Source organism: Thalassophryne amazonica, chromosome 10 (assembly GCF_902500255.1).
Source record: "Thalassophryne amazonica chromosome 10, fThaAma1.1, whole genome shotgun sequence".
NCBI lineage: Eukaryota > Metazoa > Chordata > Actinopteri > Batrachoidiformes > Batrachoididae > Thalassophryne > Thalassophryne amazonica.
Genome location: NC_047112.1, coordinates 24,359,814 through 24,377,451, shown reverse-complemented (window position 1 = coordinate 24,377,451; position 17,638 = coordinate 24,359,814). Strand labels below are relative to the sequence as shown.

At 43.2% G+C, this 17,638-nt stretch overlaps 1 protein-coding gene across 3 annotated transcripts; it reads left to right on the top strand.

Moving 5' to 3' along the window:
- The first annotated feature begins 424 nt into the window (after nt 1–424).
- Nucleotides 425–16,513, top strand: ttc4 (tetratricopeptide repeat domain 4). Of its 3 annotated transcripts, XM_034179569.1 has the most exons (11): nt 425–632; nt 1,191–1,308; nt 1,659–1,820; nt 2,071–2,148; nt 2,292–2,416; nt 3,428–3,514; nt 11,530–11,765; nt 12,667–12,751; nt 14,226–14,308; nt 14,408–14,539; nt 14,695–16,513. In XM_034179569.1, exons 1-10 carry the CDS (start codon nt 531–533, stop codon nt 14,505–14,507), a joined length of 1,176 nt encoding a protein of 391 aa, XP_034035460.1. In that variant the 5' UTR covers nt 425–530; the 3' UTR covers nt 14,508–14,539; nt 14,695–16,513. The 3 variants fall into 3 exon arrangements, with proteins under 3 accessions (XP_034035460.1, XP_034035459.1, XP_034035461.1); XM_034179568.1 differs by having other exon boundaries at nt 14,408–16,513; XM_034179570.1 differs by having other exon boundaries at nt 11,530–11,752; nt 14,408–16,498.
- The last annotated feature ends 1,125 nt before the right edge of the window (nt 16,514–17,638 follow it).

Here is a 17,638-nt window from a genome sequence, read left to right as displayed (position 1 = left end):
GTATTAAGCAAAGAGTGTGAATACTTATGTACATGTGATTTCTTAGCTTTTCATTTTTAATAAATTTGCATACATTTCAAGAATTTTTTTTCATGTTGTCATGGGGTGGCATTTTGGAATAAGGTAACAAAATGGTGAAAAAGTGAAGCACTGCACTGTGTGTCCCTGTGTATAATGCTGCATTCAGAACCATTGGAAGCTTGGAAGATCTGACATAAAAAAAAAAAAAATCTGTATTTCCAGAAAAAGTGCGTTCATGAGAAGTGAGTCTTTTTAAATCGGAAAAAGTGAGAAATGGTTGGAATTAAATTTTGAAAGGATATAAAAAATAATTTATTTTGTGTTCATAAGTTCTGTGTCCGGCCTTTCAAGTTTTGTTAATTGGAACAATTGTGTCGGTCCTTTGTTTCTGCACGGACTGCATTTATGTAGCACTTTTCCAACACATGGTTGAAAAGGCTGGCTAACGGCTAGTGGTTTATGTTCCAGGATTGGTCAAATATATGATTAAGGAAACAGTTTAAGCCAGAATGAATCAGCAGGATGACAGTGACGACGGAATGGACGAGTTCTATGACAAATTTAAAACGCAAAGATACAGAAAAGGTTTCAATGAAAACAACTGGGAAGAGGTAATTATAAAAAACAAATTAAATTAACCTTTTTGCTAGTACTGTGAGCTGTCCATTAACTTGATCGTTTTTGAAAAATAAGTTTACTATAAATATCTTGTCTGAACAACAGTCACATATCACTGATTAAAACTAGCGAGATCAGCAAATGTCGAGTTTTTTTTATATTATATAAATATCTAAATATTAATTTTCTGCTAACACTTTATTGAATAATAACAATAAATATTTTTTCATGTTTATGTTCAGAAGAAGTAACCTGAATAATTTTTTGTTTGTTTGTAGTTTACATGTGACTGGTCTGTTTTATTTCACATCACTTTTGAGTCACTTGCATGACATTTGTTGATTGATTCATGTTTGATTCTGTGATTGTTGTGAGAATGATCAGGTTCATCTCAGTTGTAACCACCCAGATAACAAAAAAAAAAGATTCAGGTCATTTCATCAAATAACTTGAACATAGCCTTAGCTGGAACATTGGAACATGTCAGAAGGATAAAACAGAAGCGTAAAGGTTCATATTAATCTCCAGTAACTCTTATATCTCTCCTCCAGGAGTTTGATAAAGTGCCCATGTTCATGAAAACTGCCCCTGAAGACATCGACCCAAACAAATACCCAGAATTGGCTTGTCTTCAGGCTGTCATCCACAATGAAGATCGGCCTCCAGAAGGTTAGACCCCTTGTGCTGCATTCAGTGGAAACTAGGAACTTGTTATTCTCAGTTTCTGATGAGAGAAAAAAAGAAGAAAACTCTACAAGTGGTGGGAATTCCTAATCAGTATCTCGGGAACATTTTTGAGCATATTTGATGTCGTTCCCCAAACTGACTGGGAAAAAAACTGGCATAGTGCAAGTTGCAAAGTTTCACATTGGAGTTGAACAGAAAAGGACAAGCAAACAGAAGAAATCTAGGCTAAAATCTTCCACATGCCTTCTAGCAAACTCTGTCTGAAATCTCTTCTTCTTGACAAAGCACTTCTGTGTTCCAGTTCACTTTTTACTTAATTCATCTATTTCCAGAGCAAGCAAAGAGTCTGAAAGATGAAGGAAATGCCTTTTTCAAAGAGAAGAACTACCAGAAGTCAATACTGTCATACACAGCAGCTTTGAAGAAACAATGTGGTGACCAAGATCTCAACACAGTCCTCCTCACCAACCGAGCCGCAGCACACTTCCATATTGGTACCGATTCCTCTCATGTGAATATTTAAATGTTAAAAAAAAAAAAAAAAATGCATTTGTTTAATCTTCCAGTCTGATGGATGTTGCTCTCATCAGGGTTAGGGAATTTTTAAGGAGGAGACAGTTGAGTCAAGGGGACGAGATGGGGGTTTTTGTTTTTTGTTTTATTTCTTGAATGAAATTCATCTGAGTTTTCTCGACTGACAAATCTGACTCATTTATTGGAAATTCTGTTCTCTCTTTTACTCAGGTAATATGCGCTCTGCACTGAACGATGCTGCAGCTGCAAAGAAAATCAAACCAGACCACCTTAAAGCCCTAATCAGAGGTGCATAATGTGCACAGGCGGGTTTTTAAACAAACAAGAAGAAAAGCCTGTATTAACCAATGTTTGTGTTCTGACAAATGACAGAATTCAGCAATGCAGTGAAAATAACTCAAATATTGAGTGCACCTGTTTTGTTTGTGCAGGTGCTCAGTGCTGCATTAAACTGCGGCTCTTTGCAGAGGCCGTACAGTGGTGCGACGAAGGCCTTAAATTTCATCCCAGTGACAGGAAGCTGCAGGAGCTGCGAGCAGCAGCAGATCAACAGAAGGTGCACTGCTCTTAGATCGGTTATACGAGGTCTGTCAAAAAAACTATCAGACCTTTTTATTTTTTCAAAAAACATGGATTTGAATCATGTGTGCTTGCATGAGCCAAGCTTGAACCTTCATGCGCATGCGTGATTTTTTTCACGCCCGTCGGTTGCATCATTCGCCTGTGAGCAGGCTTTGTGTGAGCACTGGTCCTCCCCTCTCGTTGGATTTTCATTGCGAGGTGGAACGATTTGGAGCTTTGCTGCATCAAATTTTTCCAGAAACTGTAAGAGACAGCCAGGTGGAAACCATTCGGAAGATTCAGACGGCTTTCGGTGACGATCCTATGGGCATCACACAGATTAAGGAGTGTTACAACCGGTTTAAAGACGGCGCACAATGGCGGAGGGCGCGCCGCGCTCTGAGCGGCCATCAACAGGCTGAAACGACCAGATCATTTCCAAAGTGAACGCTGTGTGATCCGGGACGTCGTCTGATTACCAGAGAAATTGCAGAAGAGGTGGACATCAGCACTTTTTCAGCACATTCCACTGTTACAGGAGATTTTGTAATGAAAGACGTGCGGAAGTTGGAAGTCTCACAGGACATGTTGTGACATGTCCAGCTCTTACTGAAAAGCCACCGAAAGCCGTTTGAATCTTCCGAATGGTTTCCACCTGGCTGTCTGTCACAGTTTCTGGAAAAATTTGATTCAGGGCTGCTCCAATCGTTCAGACATTTTCCTCGCAATGAAAATCCAACGAGGGGGGAGGACCAGTGCTCACTCAAAGCCTACTCACAGGCAAATGACGCAACCGACAGGTGTGAAAAAACTCACGCATGCACACGAAGGTTCAAGGTTGGCTCATGCAAGCACAAGTGATTCAAATCCATAAGGTTTTTGAAAAAAAATAAAAAGGTCTGATACTTTTTGGACAGACCTCGTATGATTGAGGTTTTAGGGGTTATTTTGGAAGTTCTGTCATTCACACACTTTGCCTCGCTGGATTTTTGTGTGCTTGTCGTAGAGAGCTGCAGACCGAGATGCCAGGAAGGCAAAAGCCAAAGAAAAAAAATTGCACGGTGAAAAAGAAGCACTCTTGGCTGCTATAAAGGTAAGTACCCTATATTAAAACATTGCAAAGTTGTTGAGCTATTGTCAGATCCCGCTTTTTTAGATACACGGCACACGCTCACCCTCCGATGAGTGTGTTTGTGTACAAAACCAGCTCTCCATCTCTGGGGTCCGACCTTCGTGTCTCCACGGGTATTACCCGGCAGGGCTGCACAAAGGCTGTTCAAGCTGGTGGCGAGGAGATTCGTCTAGCTGCTCACTGCCTCCATCCGGACGTCCACCCCGCTGAAGCTGATCTCGCACCCCAGTCGAATAGCCTTCTCAGGAACCAGGATACGAACCGGCCATGCCCGTTAACGGCAGCTCTCCTCTTATGGATCAGGGCTCTTGGAATGTTGCTAGATTTTGAATTTAGTGACTCGTACAGCGAGTCCCCAGGATGTGTTATTTTCATTAAAAAAAAAACAGACTAACCTTTTAGAGCCTTTTTGATGTTGTACACCCAATAAACTTTAACTTTTACACCTTAAGAACCATCAATAATCCAATGTCCGAGCCTTAACACTTTAACTGCATGCTTGGAAATTTATTGCAGGTTTTGCAAGTGCCGACAACATAATCAAAATAGGTTATATGATGATAATTTCACAACAGTAATTCAAATATAATTAAAATAATGATTAGCAGAGATTTTTGTTTATAATTCAATAATTCTGACTGATCTTACTTCGACTGGGATTGGATTAACTTAACAGTTTTTTCTCTAGGCGTGAGGGAAGGAGGTTTTTGAGGTTAGGGTCCCCAGCTCGATGAACTTGTTTTCCTCTTCATCAGCTGTTAATTGTTAGCTGACCACGATCCTTGTGTGATGTTGTAATCCTTCAGGAAGTTGATCCACATAAGAGTTTATTCCTTCTTCAATCAACCAAAAGTTGATCTAATCCATTCTGGTATGCTGTGATGTTCCTTGAGAGAGAAATCGTTGAACATTCCCCACTCAGACTTAAGGCCAGTGATTATTCTCCAATGTTCTGCTACTCCGTGACTGGACGGCCTGAGTGGGAGTTGAAAACTCTCTCAAACGATCTTTATGGCTCCAATCCTCTCACTCCACGATTCCAATTGATGCTCACAAGATGGTCAAGTCTTGTGATCTCCTCGTAGCAGGGGAGAAGTGGCAACAGCACCTCTCCCTGGAAGAATAACCCCGTTTTCTGGTGTTTCACAGTTTATATATGTGCTTGACTCTTGTTGTCCTCAGATGATCTTGGTTACCATGGGGACGCTGTTGACTCAAAACCTCCTCCCTTCTCCTTCCACTTACTGGAAATCTCTGCAGCTCTTAACAGTAACTTATTTCTCAAGTTTCTCTTCTCTGTTAACACTTCAGCTTTTCTGAGAATTCATTCTTTTAAATCATTTCTTTAGAATCACATCAATCATATTCAATCATTTCATTACAACTCTCTTTCACAATTCATATCATATACATTTTCATTCCTTATTATTCATTTCATATTTTACCAACATCTTAATCATTTGATCAGTTGTTTAACATCAGCTTTTCTTGCCCTGCTTGCGACATCATCTTCACTTCCTCTTTATCTGACTCTGCACTCTTTATGAAAAACAACTCATATAATCATTCATTTCACTTATTTGTAACATACTTTTTCTAATCAACTCTTAATTTTAACACATTAATACTTAATTTGATCATACTTGTCATGTTAGAATCATTCTTAGACATATTCCATCGTCTTCATCACCGAGTTCATTCCGTGGGCCTCCCCATTTGCAATGGAAAAGTCCGGTATGACCTCACTTACTTCTGTAAGGTACCAAACACTGTGCAGTTTAATCCAACAGCATGTATATTAATCCCATGGCACGTATTATATTCCAAGATGAAAACAAGCTGAAAGCAAGCTTAAAGTCATCTTTCCTGACACTAGGATAACATTTCTTATCATAAAATTAAGGAAAAGACTCAAAGCAAAACCAGTTTCATGGAATTATTTTGCTCACCACATAAATTGCAGACTCTTCAGAAAAGTATTTCCAATTTATATGAGCGACTTCTGAACCTGAAAACAAAATCAACTTGATATATCAAGAAGAAATTGGGGGAAACAAGAGTAATCTGATGTCTTTAGAATAACATGAAAATAAATTTAACATTCAATGGCATACAACATACTCAGATAATTGGAGGGAGTTCTGTTGGAAGAATGTTGAGATTCTTTATGAAATCACTTCAAAACAAATATCTTTATGATGGTTCCAATTGTTGGTGACGGTGTGGTGAAATGGAGGCAGACTACTTCCATATTTGCTGTGGCTGTCCTTAAATAGAAGATTATTAATATTTTAGAGGAAACATGGGATTTGACCATAAATTTATTTTCTGTATTTGGGGAATATATATCTGTCGTAATGGATGCTGGATCTAAATCCATCCATCCATTTTCTTCCGCTTATCCTAGGTCGGGTTGCGGGGGCAGCAGCTCAAGCAAAGCCGCCCAGACCTCCCGATCCACACACACCTCCCCCAGCTCCTCCGGGAGAACCCCAAGGCGTTCCCAAGCTAGCTGAGAGACGTAGTCCCTCCAGCGTGATCTGGGTCTTCCTGGGACCTCCTCCCGATGGGATGTGCCCGGAACACCTCTCCAGCGAGGTGTCCAGGGGGCATCCGAAAAAGGTGTCCGAGCCACCTCAGCTAGCTCCTTTCGACGTGGAGGAGCAGCGGCTTGACTCCGAGCTCCTCCCGAGTGACAGAGCTCCTCACCCTATCTCTAAGGGAGCGCCCAGCCACCCTGTGGAGGAAACTCATCTCGGCGGCTTGTACTCGTGATCTTGTTCTTTCGGTCATGAGCCAAATCTCATGACCATAGGTGAGGATCGGGACGTAGATCGATCGGTAAATCGAGAGCTTTGCCCCCCTGCTCAGCTCTCTCTTCACCACGACGGTCCAATACAGCGACCGCATCACTGCAGATGCTGTACCGATCCGTCTGTCGATCTCAGGCTCCATCCGTCCCTCACTCGTGAACAAGACCCCGAGATACTTAAACTCCTCCACCTGAGGTAAGGACACCCCACCGACCTGAAGAGGGCAAGGCACCTTTTTCCGGTCGAGAACCATGGCCTCGGATTTGGAGGTGCTCATCTTCGTCCCGGACGCTTCACACTCGTATACAAACCGCCCCAGTGCACGCTGAAGGTCCTGGTTTGACGAAGCCAACAGGACCACATCATCCACAAACAGCAGAGATGAGATTCTGTGGTTCCCAAACCGGACTCCCTCAACACCCTGGCTTCACCTAGAAATTCTGTCCATAAAGGTAATGAACAGAACCGGTGACAAAGGGCAGCCCTGGCGGAGGCCAGCGTGCACTGGAAACACGTTTGACTTACTACCGGCAATGCGAACCAAGCTGCTGCGGTCGTACAGGGACCGGATAGCCCTTAGCACAGGACCCCGTACTCCGGGAGCACTCCCCACAGGGTGCCTCGAGGGACACGGTCAAACGCCTTCTCCAGATCCACAAAGCACATGTGGACTGGTTGGGCGAACTCCCATGAACCCTCGAGCACCTGATGGAGGGTGTAGAGCTGGTCCAGTGTTCCGCGACCAGGACAAAAACCACACTGCTCCTCCTGAATCCGAGGTTCGACTATCGGTCGAATTCTCCTCTCCAACACCCTGGAATAGACCTTACCGTTGGAGGCTGAGGAGTGTGATCCCCCTGTAGTTGGAACACACCCTCTGGTCCTCCTTCTTAAACAGAGGGACCACCACCCCGGTCTGCCAATCCAGCGGTACTGTCCCCGACTGCCACGCGATGTTGCAGAGACGTGTCAACCAACACAGTCCTACAACATCCAGAGACTTAAGGTACTCAGGACGGACTTCGTCCACCCCGAGAGCCTTGCCACCAAGGAGTTTTCTGACCACCTTGGTGACTTCGGCCTAGGTGATGGACAAGTCCGCCTCTGAGTTCCCAGTCTCTGCTTCCTCTTCGGAAGACGTGACGATGAAATTGAGGAGATCCTCAAAGTATTCCTTCCACCGCCCAACAACATCCCCAGTCAGGATCAACAGCTCCCCACCCGCACTATAGACAGTGTTGGTGGAGAGCTGCTTCTGCCTCCTGAGGCGTCGGACAGTTTGCCAGAATTTCTTCGAGGCCGACCAATAATCCTCCTCCATGGCCTCTCCGAACTCCTCCCAGACCCGAGTTTTTGCCTCTGCGACTGCACAGGCTGCAGCACGCTTGGCCTGCCGGTACCTGTCAGCTGCTTCCAGTGTCCCACCTACCACCAAAGACAAGTAGGACTCCTTCTTCAGCTTGATGGCATCCCTTACTTCTGGCGTCCACCACTGGGTTCGGGGATTGCCGCCGCGACAGGCACCAGGTGGCCCCATCGACAGTGGAGGTGGAGAACATGGTCCACTCGGACTCCATGTCTCCAACCTCCCCCGGGATCTGGGAGAAGCTCTCCCGGAGGTGGGAGTTGAAGACCTCGCTGATAGAGGGTTCCGCCAGTCGTTCCCAGCAGACCCTCACGATACGTTTGGGCCTGCCAGGTCTGACCGGCTTCCTCCCCTCCCAGCTGATCCAACTCACCACCATGTGGTGATCGGTCGACAGCTCAGCCCCTCTCTTTACCCGAGTGTCCGAGACACGTGGCCGAAGGTCAGATGATACGACTACAAAGTCGATCATTGCCTCCGGCTCAGGGTGTTCTGGTGCCATGTGCACTTATGGACACCCCTGTGCTCGAACATGGTGTTCATGATGGACAAACTGTGGCTAGCGCAGAAATCCAACAACTGAATACCACTCGGGTTCAGATCGGGGAGGTTGTGCTTCCCAGTCACGCCCCTCTAGGTCTCACTGTCGCCGCCCACGTGGGTGTTGAAGTCCCCCAGGAGAACAATGGAGTCCCCGGTCGGAGCACTATCTAGTACCCCTCCCAGAGACTCCAAGAAGGTTGGGTACTCTGCAGTCCTGCTTGGCCCATAGGTCGAGACAACAGTGAGAGACCTGTCCCCAACCCGAAGGTGTAGAGACACGACCCTCTCGTTCACCGAGGTGAACTCCAACACATGGCGACTGAGCTGGGGAGCAATAAGCAATGCTACCCCAGCTCGCGGCCTCTCCCCGTGAGCAACGCCAGAAAAGTGGAGCATCCAGCCCCTCTCCAGGAGTTGGGTACCAGAGCCCAAGCTGTGCATGGAGGTGAGCCCGACTATCTCTAGTCGGTACCTCTCAACCTCCCGCACAAGCTCAGGCTCCTTCCCCCCAGAGCGAGGTGACGTTCCACGTCCCAACATCCAGAGGCTGTGAGCGTGGACCAGGCCGCCGGGCCACCCACCCTCGACTGCCACCCAGTCCTCTCTGCACCCGACCCCCATGACCCCCTCTGCAGGTGGTGAACCCACAGGAGGGTGTGCCCACATTGCCCTTTTGGGCCCCATGGGCTAAGACTCGACCACCAGGCACTCGCACGCGAGCCCCAACCCCAGGCCTGGCTCCGCCATACCGGGCGACGTCTCAGTCCTTGATTTTGTGTCGGTTATGGGAGCTTTTGAACTGCCCTTAGTCTGGCACGTCACCTAGGACCTGTTTGCCATGAGAGACTTTACCAGGGGCACGAAGCTCACGACAACGTAGCTCCTAGGATCATCCGGGAACACAAACTCCCCCACCACGATAAGGTGGCAGTTCGAGGGGGAGGGATCTAAATACATAGTAATCACTGGCAACTAAAAAAAGCATTAACCCGGAAATGGTTATTGCAGAATTCTCCCAAATTACAGGATTTTTCAGACCCTCTAGAATTTTGCAATGCCAGAATTTCAACAAAGAATTCAACCAATATTTATGTGGATATAGAGAGATAGATAAATATAGCTATCAGATATGTAGATATATTGATTGAATTACAGTATCTTCATGTCAGAGGACCCAGGGCTGAACATCAGCCCACCTCTTTTTTTTTTTTGAAGAAAGTTAGTTAAAAGCCCACCAGAAATTAAAGTATTTTTTATTAAAGTATATTAAATGTCCACACTAAAATAAATTAATTTCATGACTCCAACATATTGTAAAAAGCAAAAAAAGTGAGTTTTCATGATGTTTTTCTCATCTTTTCTGCATCATCCATGTGTGCTGGTAGTAGTTGAATTTATGCTGAACTGTGCTCTTAGTTTGAAAGGGTCTTGTACAAGAAAACAGGATATGTTTCGAGATGATGGCTAGCTTCGTAAAGGTTAAGACGGAATTCTGCTGTGATGGTTTTTATGATGCTGATGTGAGAAAGCACCTTAATATCAGCAGGACGTCAACTAGCAAGCTACAAACAAGGACAGGATAAAACAATCATCAGGAAAGTTCTCTGTCTGATATCGGCTCAAAGTTTTGAACATGTACACAACTTTCCGATGGACTTACCAGACTTCAGTTGTCAAGGAAAACATTTAATGAATGAGAAGAGGACAAAAAAAAAGTTATTTGTGATTTATTTTTTAATTGTGATGTAATCAGACATTTTATTAAAATAGGCAGTCTGATGACCATAATATTGGCCAGGCTCATGCCCCAGCCCACCCCCTCATCAGGCAGAATTCTGTACAGAATTCCTTGGGGCCCTCCAGTGGATATGGTAATTGATGAAATCCTGGCATTGCAAATTTCTGAAGGGACTGAATTTTATAATGTGATGAATAAGTAGTGGCCAAAATGGATTTTGTGTTCAACGGTTATTAAAAGTAGGCTTCTCCCTTCTTTCACTTTGGGTCACAGCAGCAAATCTGCATGTTGATTAGGCGCACGTTTTACACCAGATGCCCTTCCTGACACAACTCTCCATTACAGGGAGAATGGGCAGAGGCGGCTCTGAACCCAGAATCTTCTGCACTGGAAACAAGCCCATAAACAGGAAGCCCTGGATGACGAAGTCCAGACCCTGATCAGAGCTCGTAAGTCGGCCTTCGGGACAGGAGACAGAGGTCTCTATAGTACTGCCAAAGCTGACCTGAGGAGGGACATCAAACAGGCTACCAAAAGAAAATAGAGGGATACCTGATGCATCCAGGCCCGAACCAACTTCAAAGGCCACCCCCCTCCAGCATTAGTAGCATACTGGGGGAGGAGCTAAACGATGTCTTTGTCCAGTTCAAGACCACCACCACACACCTGCAGTCACTGCTTCCCCCTGGTTCCAGCACCTCACTTCTCTCCAGAAGCATGAGGTGAGGAAAAACCTAAGAGCAGTGAACTCCAGGAAAGTTGCTAGCCGTCACGGTATACAGGGAGTTATGATTAAAGCATGTGCAGACCAACTGGCGGGGATCCTCACCAACTCTTCAACCTCTGCACCTCCCCATCCCCAGAAAACCTGCCATAGACAGCCTGAATGGTTACAGACCCATCACCTTGACCTCTGTAATCATGAAGTGCCTGGAGTGATCAGTCTCCCAGCACATCAGAGACTGTCTCTGCCACCAGTTTGCGTACAGGGCAAACCGGTCTATGGAGGATGCCGTCACCCTTTCCACACAGCGCTGAGCCACCTGGAGAACAAAAAGCTATGTGAGATGCTCTTTGTGGACTACAGCTCAATGTTTAACACCATCATACAAGACATTCTCATCACTGGAATTGCAGATCCCCCTCCCCACCTGTAACTGGTTAGAAAACGTTCTGACGAGCCCACAGTCTGTCAGACCTGGCCCCCACCACTCCTCCACACTTGCACTCAGCACTGGTTCCCCTCAAGGCTGCATTCTGAGCCCTCTACTGTACGCCCTGTACACCTACAGCTGCTGTCCAACCAACCCAAACAACCACATTATAAAATATGTGGATGATACCACAGCGGTTGGACTCATCTGCGACAGGGATGAGACAGCATACAGGGCCGAGGTGGAGGAAATGTCGCTCTGGTGCTCGGAGAGCAACCTGACACTGAGCGCTCATAAGACAAAAGAACTCATCATGGACTTCAAGAAAAACAGATAGGATTGTGATTGTATGTTTTGTGCAGGAGCGAGGCATTAAGCTCCACCAGCCCGTGAAGGCTCCGCAGCCTAATTCAGACTCTGAGGATGAAGGCTCCTCTGCAGCTTTAGCACAGCTGAAGCTGGATGGCCTCAGCTCCCAGGAGGCCACAGGGGCTCAGGTCTTCATGGACACACATGGATCTCTGCACTGGCCGGTCCTTTTCCTCTACCCGGAACACCAACAGAGTGACTTCATCTCAGCTTTCTGTGAGAGCTCCTGGTAAATGCCTTCTTTATATTTTAAGTGCTTTATGTGTATAATTTGAACTGTTTTCTTCTTCATTGTAGCTGAGATATGCTTTTTTTAATTTTAACAATTTTTTTTGACTGCAGCTAACCTTAATCGTCTTAAGTAATTTGATATTTGTTTATCAGTCTAGGATATTTTGAGAGAAATTGCTGAGCTTCGTCTTGAAAAATCACCTTATTTTGAATGGAAATGGTCACGGAAAAGAAGTTTACTGTCAATTGAAAAATACATGATTAATCATTTAAATAATCAGCTAGAGATTTTCATATTCAACTTATGCAGCACCTAATCATAACACAAGTCATTTCAAATCGGTACACACAAGTAAGGTTTAAATGTGGACACCCCCCTCCCCATCCTTGAGCAAGCATGTGGTTGACAGTAGTATGAAGAAAAAAAAACACAAGCAGACCAGACTTAGTCGGGGTGGGGAAGACCATCCCACATACACACAAAAACAGATTTCATCTTAGCTCGAGTTTCTTCTGTGCCTTTGAGCAAACTGCAGCAGAAATTTCACATCTTATGGTAGAAATTTACTTGCACGTAGACAACCGGCTGCATCCTCAACATAATTGTACACAGACCTGCCTTTTTACTGCATCTGTTACCACACTATACCACCAGATGGCGCACCAAGGGGCCCTCACTGCACAGGAGCGTCACTTCTGTTGTATACTGTACTTATACACAAATTAATGTTGAATGAACATAATTGAAGAACTATTTGTTCAGCAGTTGTGAATTTAAATGACCTTAATTGCAATTTATTCCATTATGTCCAACATCTATTTGCATGATGGTCTTTTTGGGTGATGCTCCATTTTTATTTCAAAAAAGTGTTGAAATTGTTTGTACATATTCTTTCCAGTTTTTTGGACCACCTGGTTGTCATGTTTGGAGAAGAACTTCCTCCCTGGGACACAGAGAGAAAATATCTTCCATCAAACCTGCAGGTTTGTGCTCCTTTGCATAAGCACACTTTATATTTTGTCTGTATATGTATATATTCACATATATGTTCTTACTGTATTTTCAGGGGTGCTGGTTGCATTTTTTTTTTTTTTACTAGTTTTGGAGGCTCTGCGACTTTTATACAGAAAAATCAAGTATTCCATCTTACTCCAATTAAGTTGTCCAATAAAATTGTCCGTGGTTGTGTGTGCAGGTGTGAATGTGCTTCTTTGTCTATGTGGCCCTGCTTCAGACTGGCGTCCTGTCTAGGGCGTGCTCTGCTTCATACCATATGACTGCTGGAATAGGCTTAAACCCACCGCTACACGATTTTGGATAAGCGGTTGAAGATGTGTGTGTGTGTGTGTTTATATCTTTTCCAGGAATCAAAGTACAACACAAAATAAACTGATAATAAAACAATAAATGCCAACAATAGAAAGTACACTACAACAATGCAGAAAAATCCCAATGAAAGAACTGATAACCGTTAAACTGCTAACTGAAAAGATAAACAAACAACAACAAACAATTTTCAGTTTTCAAATTGCCTTTTTTTACAAATAAAAAGGACATATTTACTAATACAGATTTATTTGTAAAAACCAACACACGCATTACAGTAACTCGGGTGTTAGGTTTTATATATACCAACCACTGACAGGAAACAAATTTTCCCACAATGCCTTTTGGCATGTGTGTCTGTAAATGCTAAAACATATAATTGATATTTTCACTTTGTAAAACAACAGAGGTGAAGTTAATTTCAATAACTTGTCCGGAATTAGTTTACAATTTTAACCATAAGTCAAAACTGTCTTGTTGTTCATGACTCCTGTGATATGTCTGTGTCGCTGTGAAAATAAATGATCCCCCCCGTCTCTCTGGTAGCCAGCTCTCCTCTGCTGGCAAAGGATTAAGCTCTACCTCTCATAGCTGTCTGTCTTCTACAAAACATGTAGCAGGCAGGCACTAAAATGTGATTTTTAGGCTTTACAAATGTTTTTAACTGTTAAGCTTTATTCACTATGGCCGCAAAATATGTTAGGGGTCTAAAAGTTATTGGATCTAAATTTAGCAGAAGTTAATTAGTCTGCTGATGGTTTTCAAAGTTAGCTGAAAAGCTAATCAGCTAACAAAAAAGTTAGCTTTGCTAAGTAGCTGTTAGCAGATTAGTGGAACTGCGCCCACCACTGCTTGTATGGCAGCACCCTCACATCAGGGTGAATGTGAGGCATTATTGTAAAGCGCTTTGAGCATCTGATGCAGATGGGAAGTGCTATATAAATGCAGTCCATTTATCTCATATATATATACATATACATTTTACATATACATACATTGAAATTTGTCCTCTGCATTTAACCCACCCTAATTATGGTTAAACACAATCCAACCACTATATTGGCATTTAAAAACTAAAAAAATTAAGTGTTTTCATTCTGTAGTTATTAAGATAATTTCCCCACTTTGTAGCTGTTCTTTGAAAACTGTGAGGAGGATACACTCTACCAGGTGGAACCAGAAAAGTCACTTCTGGAAGTTTTGCAGCATAAAAGGTAGATCAGATTTTCATGCAGCTTAATTTGTAAAATAGTTCAGCTTCAGTGATATCTGCTGATTTATTTATGTTTTCTTTCTTCTTCTTCTGTTCACAGGGTTTCTGTCAGAGCAGGCACTCCCAGTTTCATTGTGCTGGTCCACGACTCGTCATTCAGGAAACAGTTTTTAACAGAAAAGAAAATACACAGATTATGAAAACAGTGGCTTCCAGGCGTAACACATAAAGTCTGACAGTGACTCTGGTTCTGAAAAAGACACAGTGATCAACATTTAGACAGTTTATTTTTGTAGGATTGTTGCACATCTTGTCAGGTCAGCAGTGGGTCGTGCCCAAATCAGAACAAGGACAGTCGCCCTCGTGTATATTTACCCCAGCGTATCTTCCAGTTTTAGATCCATTAAGACATTTACACACTTTGACTCTTGTGCTTGTGAGTAAAACACATTTATTGACACCAGCTGTCAGAATAAGTCAGTAAAACACAATTTCTAAAAGTAATCAATAGAGATTTGTCCTCTTTGATTCCGTACACATTATAAACATTTTATGGTTTGAAGAGATTTTACTGAACAGATACTTTATCCCACACAGAATGAACCAAATAACTTCCTGTACAGACAAAATAACACGGAAAACTGAGACTGGTTAAAGATATATATATATATATATATATATATATATATATATATATATATATATATATATACAAAAATAAATGCTGTGATCTGTAAAGGAGAACTGATATTTTTCCTTCATTGGCTTTTAGTGCATTCCAGAGTTTATCCTTCACATTTAAATGTTCACAAAGTTTAAAACAGATCAGCAGGAATTTAAGCGTAAGAAGAGAATGTGAGTGTGTTTTAGGTTAGTACACTGACCACCAAAAAAATAAAGTGTCAGACTGCAGTGTTTCCCCCAGAAATCTTTGCAGGCCTGGTTGTTCTGGGATGGGGGGGGAATACACCAGAAAATGTGAGGTGCTCACAAATGCACAAACGGTGGGGAAAAAAAAACCCTCACTGGCATATCTTATTGTATAAAAATAAACTTTGGAAAAATGCCACATTATGACTCAAGCATGATTCATTGGTGCTGTAGAACGTGTAGTTTAACATTTCACCACCTCAGTTAGGTGGCATTGCTGTGCACCAGGCCTGTACTATTATAGGGGGAACACTGGACTGTAGCTGTCTGTCTGCTTGGTTGGCATCCAGGTGAGTTGGAAGACCTAACCTGATAGTGCAGCAGAAGCAGTGGGTTGTGCTTTGGACTGAGTTCAGGGATATTTATTGGAGTGAAACTGGTTTAAAGCTCAGCCCTCAGGAGTTTCACATGCTCTTGGTTGTCAGTGTAAAAACCGGCTTTTCAGGCTTTGTGCTCTGCTACAGTGTTAAGCTACCTTGACACGAGCATGCCTTTGATCTCTGCACTGACACACAATCTTGCGTGCCAATGACTAAACTCGTAAATTGTGCACAAGCTGCGAGGCCCTCCACACATTGACACGCAGCGTTTGCAAATAGGTTGCGGAATGTTCATGACTAATTCAAAATTTTCTTTTCACTCTAGCAAGCAGCGTCACAAGATTGCATGCTGATGCAGGTATCAAATTTGTGCAAGCCACAATGAGCTTTAGTGCATGTCAGTAGTCACGTCTATCAGTGGCAATACATGATTATGTAGCGCAGTTGCGCCGCTCTGATCAGTACTTAAAATTTATTTAAGTAACCTGCTTTTAAATCTGTATTTGGTTTTGTTTTTTGTACATGCACATAAAGATGGGACTGTTTTTCATCCTATACATCTGTCTGAACAAATATTTGAAGCACAACTCCGAAATCAGAGGTGAATTTCAGTTAAACGTTACCATTTGAAGATGGACAGGAATGAAAATTATTCCCATCTGACATCTTCAAGAGGAGATGATTGGAATTTTTTTTTTTTTTTTTTTTTTTGCATTGTATTTGGCTGTTAGACATACAGAAATTGACCAGTTAATTCAGGTATTTATCATAGTTACAGTGCCTTGAAAAAGTATTGGGCCCTTTGGTATTCCACAGATTGTATTGCCATTTCACATACAAAAAGTTATTCGGGCTGCTCGATATTAAAAAAAAAAAATCTTGAGTTAGCCTCCATAAGCTCAAAGCAAATCTTTACAACTTGATATACAAATTAAATAACAAATATATATACTAGATCACAACGCTCATAGAGTGCAAACCTCCACCAGCACTAGTTTCCCATTCCACAAATTTTTACCTTGGAAAAAAAATTTAAAAAGTCAGTCCTGTGAAGTGGCTTTTCATGAGATAAATTAGATATGATCAAATGTCAGGATTATGTATTCAGTTCATGAACTTTAAGTTTTTTTGTGGTTTTCACCAAACGCAACACGTATATGGAGGTGCATACTAGAATTGCACAGGAACAGTCAGTCATTCGGACCAAGGTTATGTCTGCCTGTCTGGTAGTTGAATGGTGTCTCCCAGGCCTTTTTGCAAGTTTCTTCCAAACTTGGTATGTTGGTGAAGGTTGACCCTGAAATTACAGCTGTAAAATTAATTTAAGCAGAGGTTAAGGAATGTTTTAAGGTCTAGAGCTGAAGCTGCTCGTGCCTTTTTAACCACTTCCTTGACCTCCTTCCAAGTTGGTTCGTCGGTGTTGAACATGATGGGGGGTTCTGTCCTGCCAATTTTTGGATTTTCATCTGGGAAGATGGCTGTATGGGTCACACAGTGTGTTTCCTTGAGGAACACCTCCACATCCTCTTTCAAGCTACTCAGACTCCCAGATTTTGCTTCTCCCAGTATGGACCTGGTGAGGTTCATCCTTTATGAACTGGGACCTCTTCTCAGTTTCCGTGCCCTTTCTTCCCTTCTTAGTCTGCTGAGGCACTCCCGAAGGTTGCTTATGAGCTCCTTTATCCCTTCCTTTTCCTTAAATTATGGATCTCCCTCTCTTTTGTTTGGTTGCTTTCCTGCCTTGATGTCAACCTTTCTGTTGTTCCTAATTGTTCCTGTGCTAGGTTGTACGTGAGCTCAGTGAGTGATTACTTTCCGCTCTGCTGTCACGCTAGTGTGACTTCAAGGACCTTGTCAAAGCTAGCCCACTCCTTGATATCAGACATCTTTGGTCACTTGATCCTCTCCTTAATGGGCTCAGACTGTGGTATACTGATAAAGGATAAAGGTGACAAAGGTGCTGATGCGTCCTGCCTCTTACAAGATACTAGCACTGTGCGCTGCACTTGTATCTCCCCTTCCAATACTTGGTCTTATCCTGGTCTATTACTTAGTGAAATCAAAATGACTGAATTGAGGCA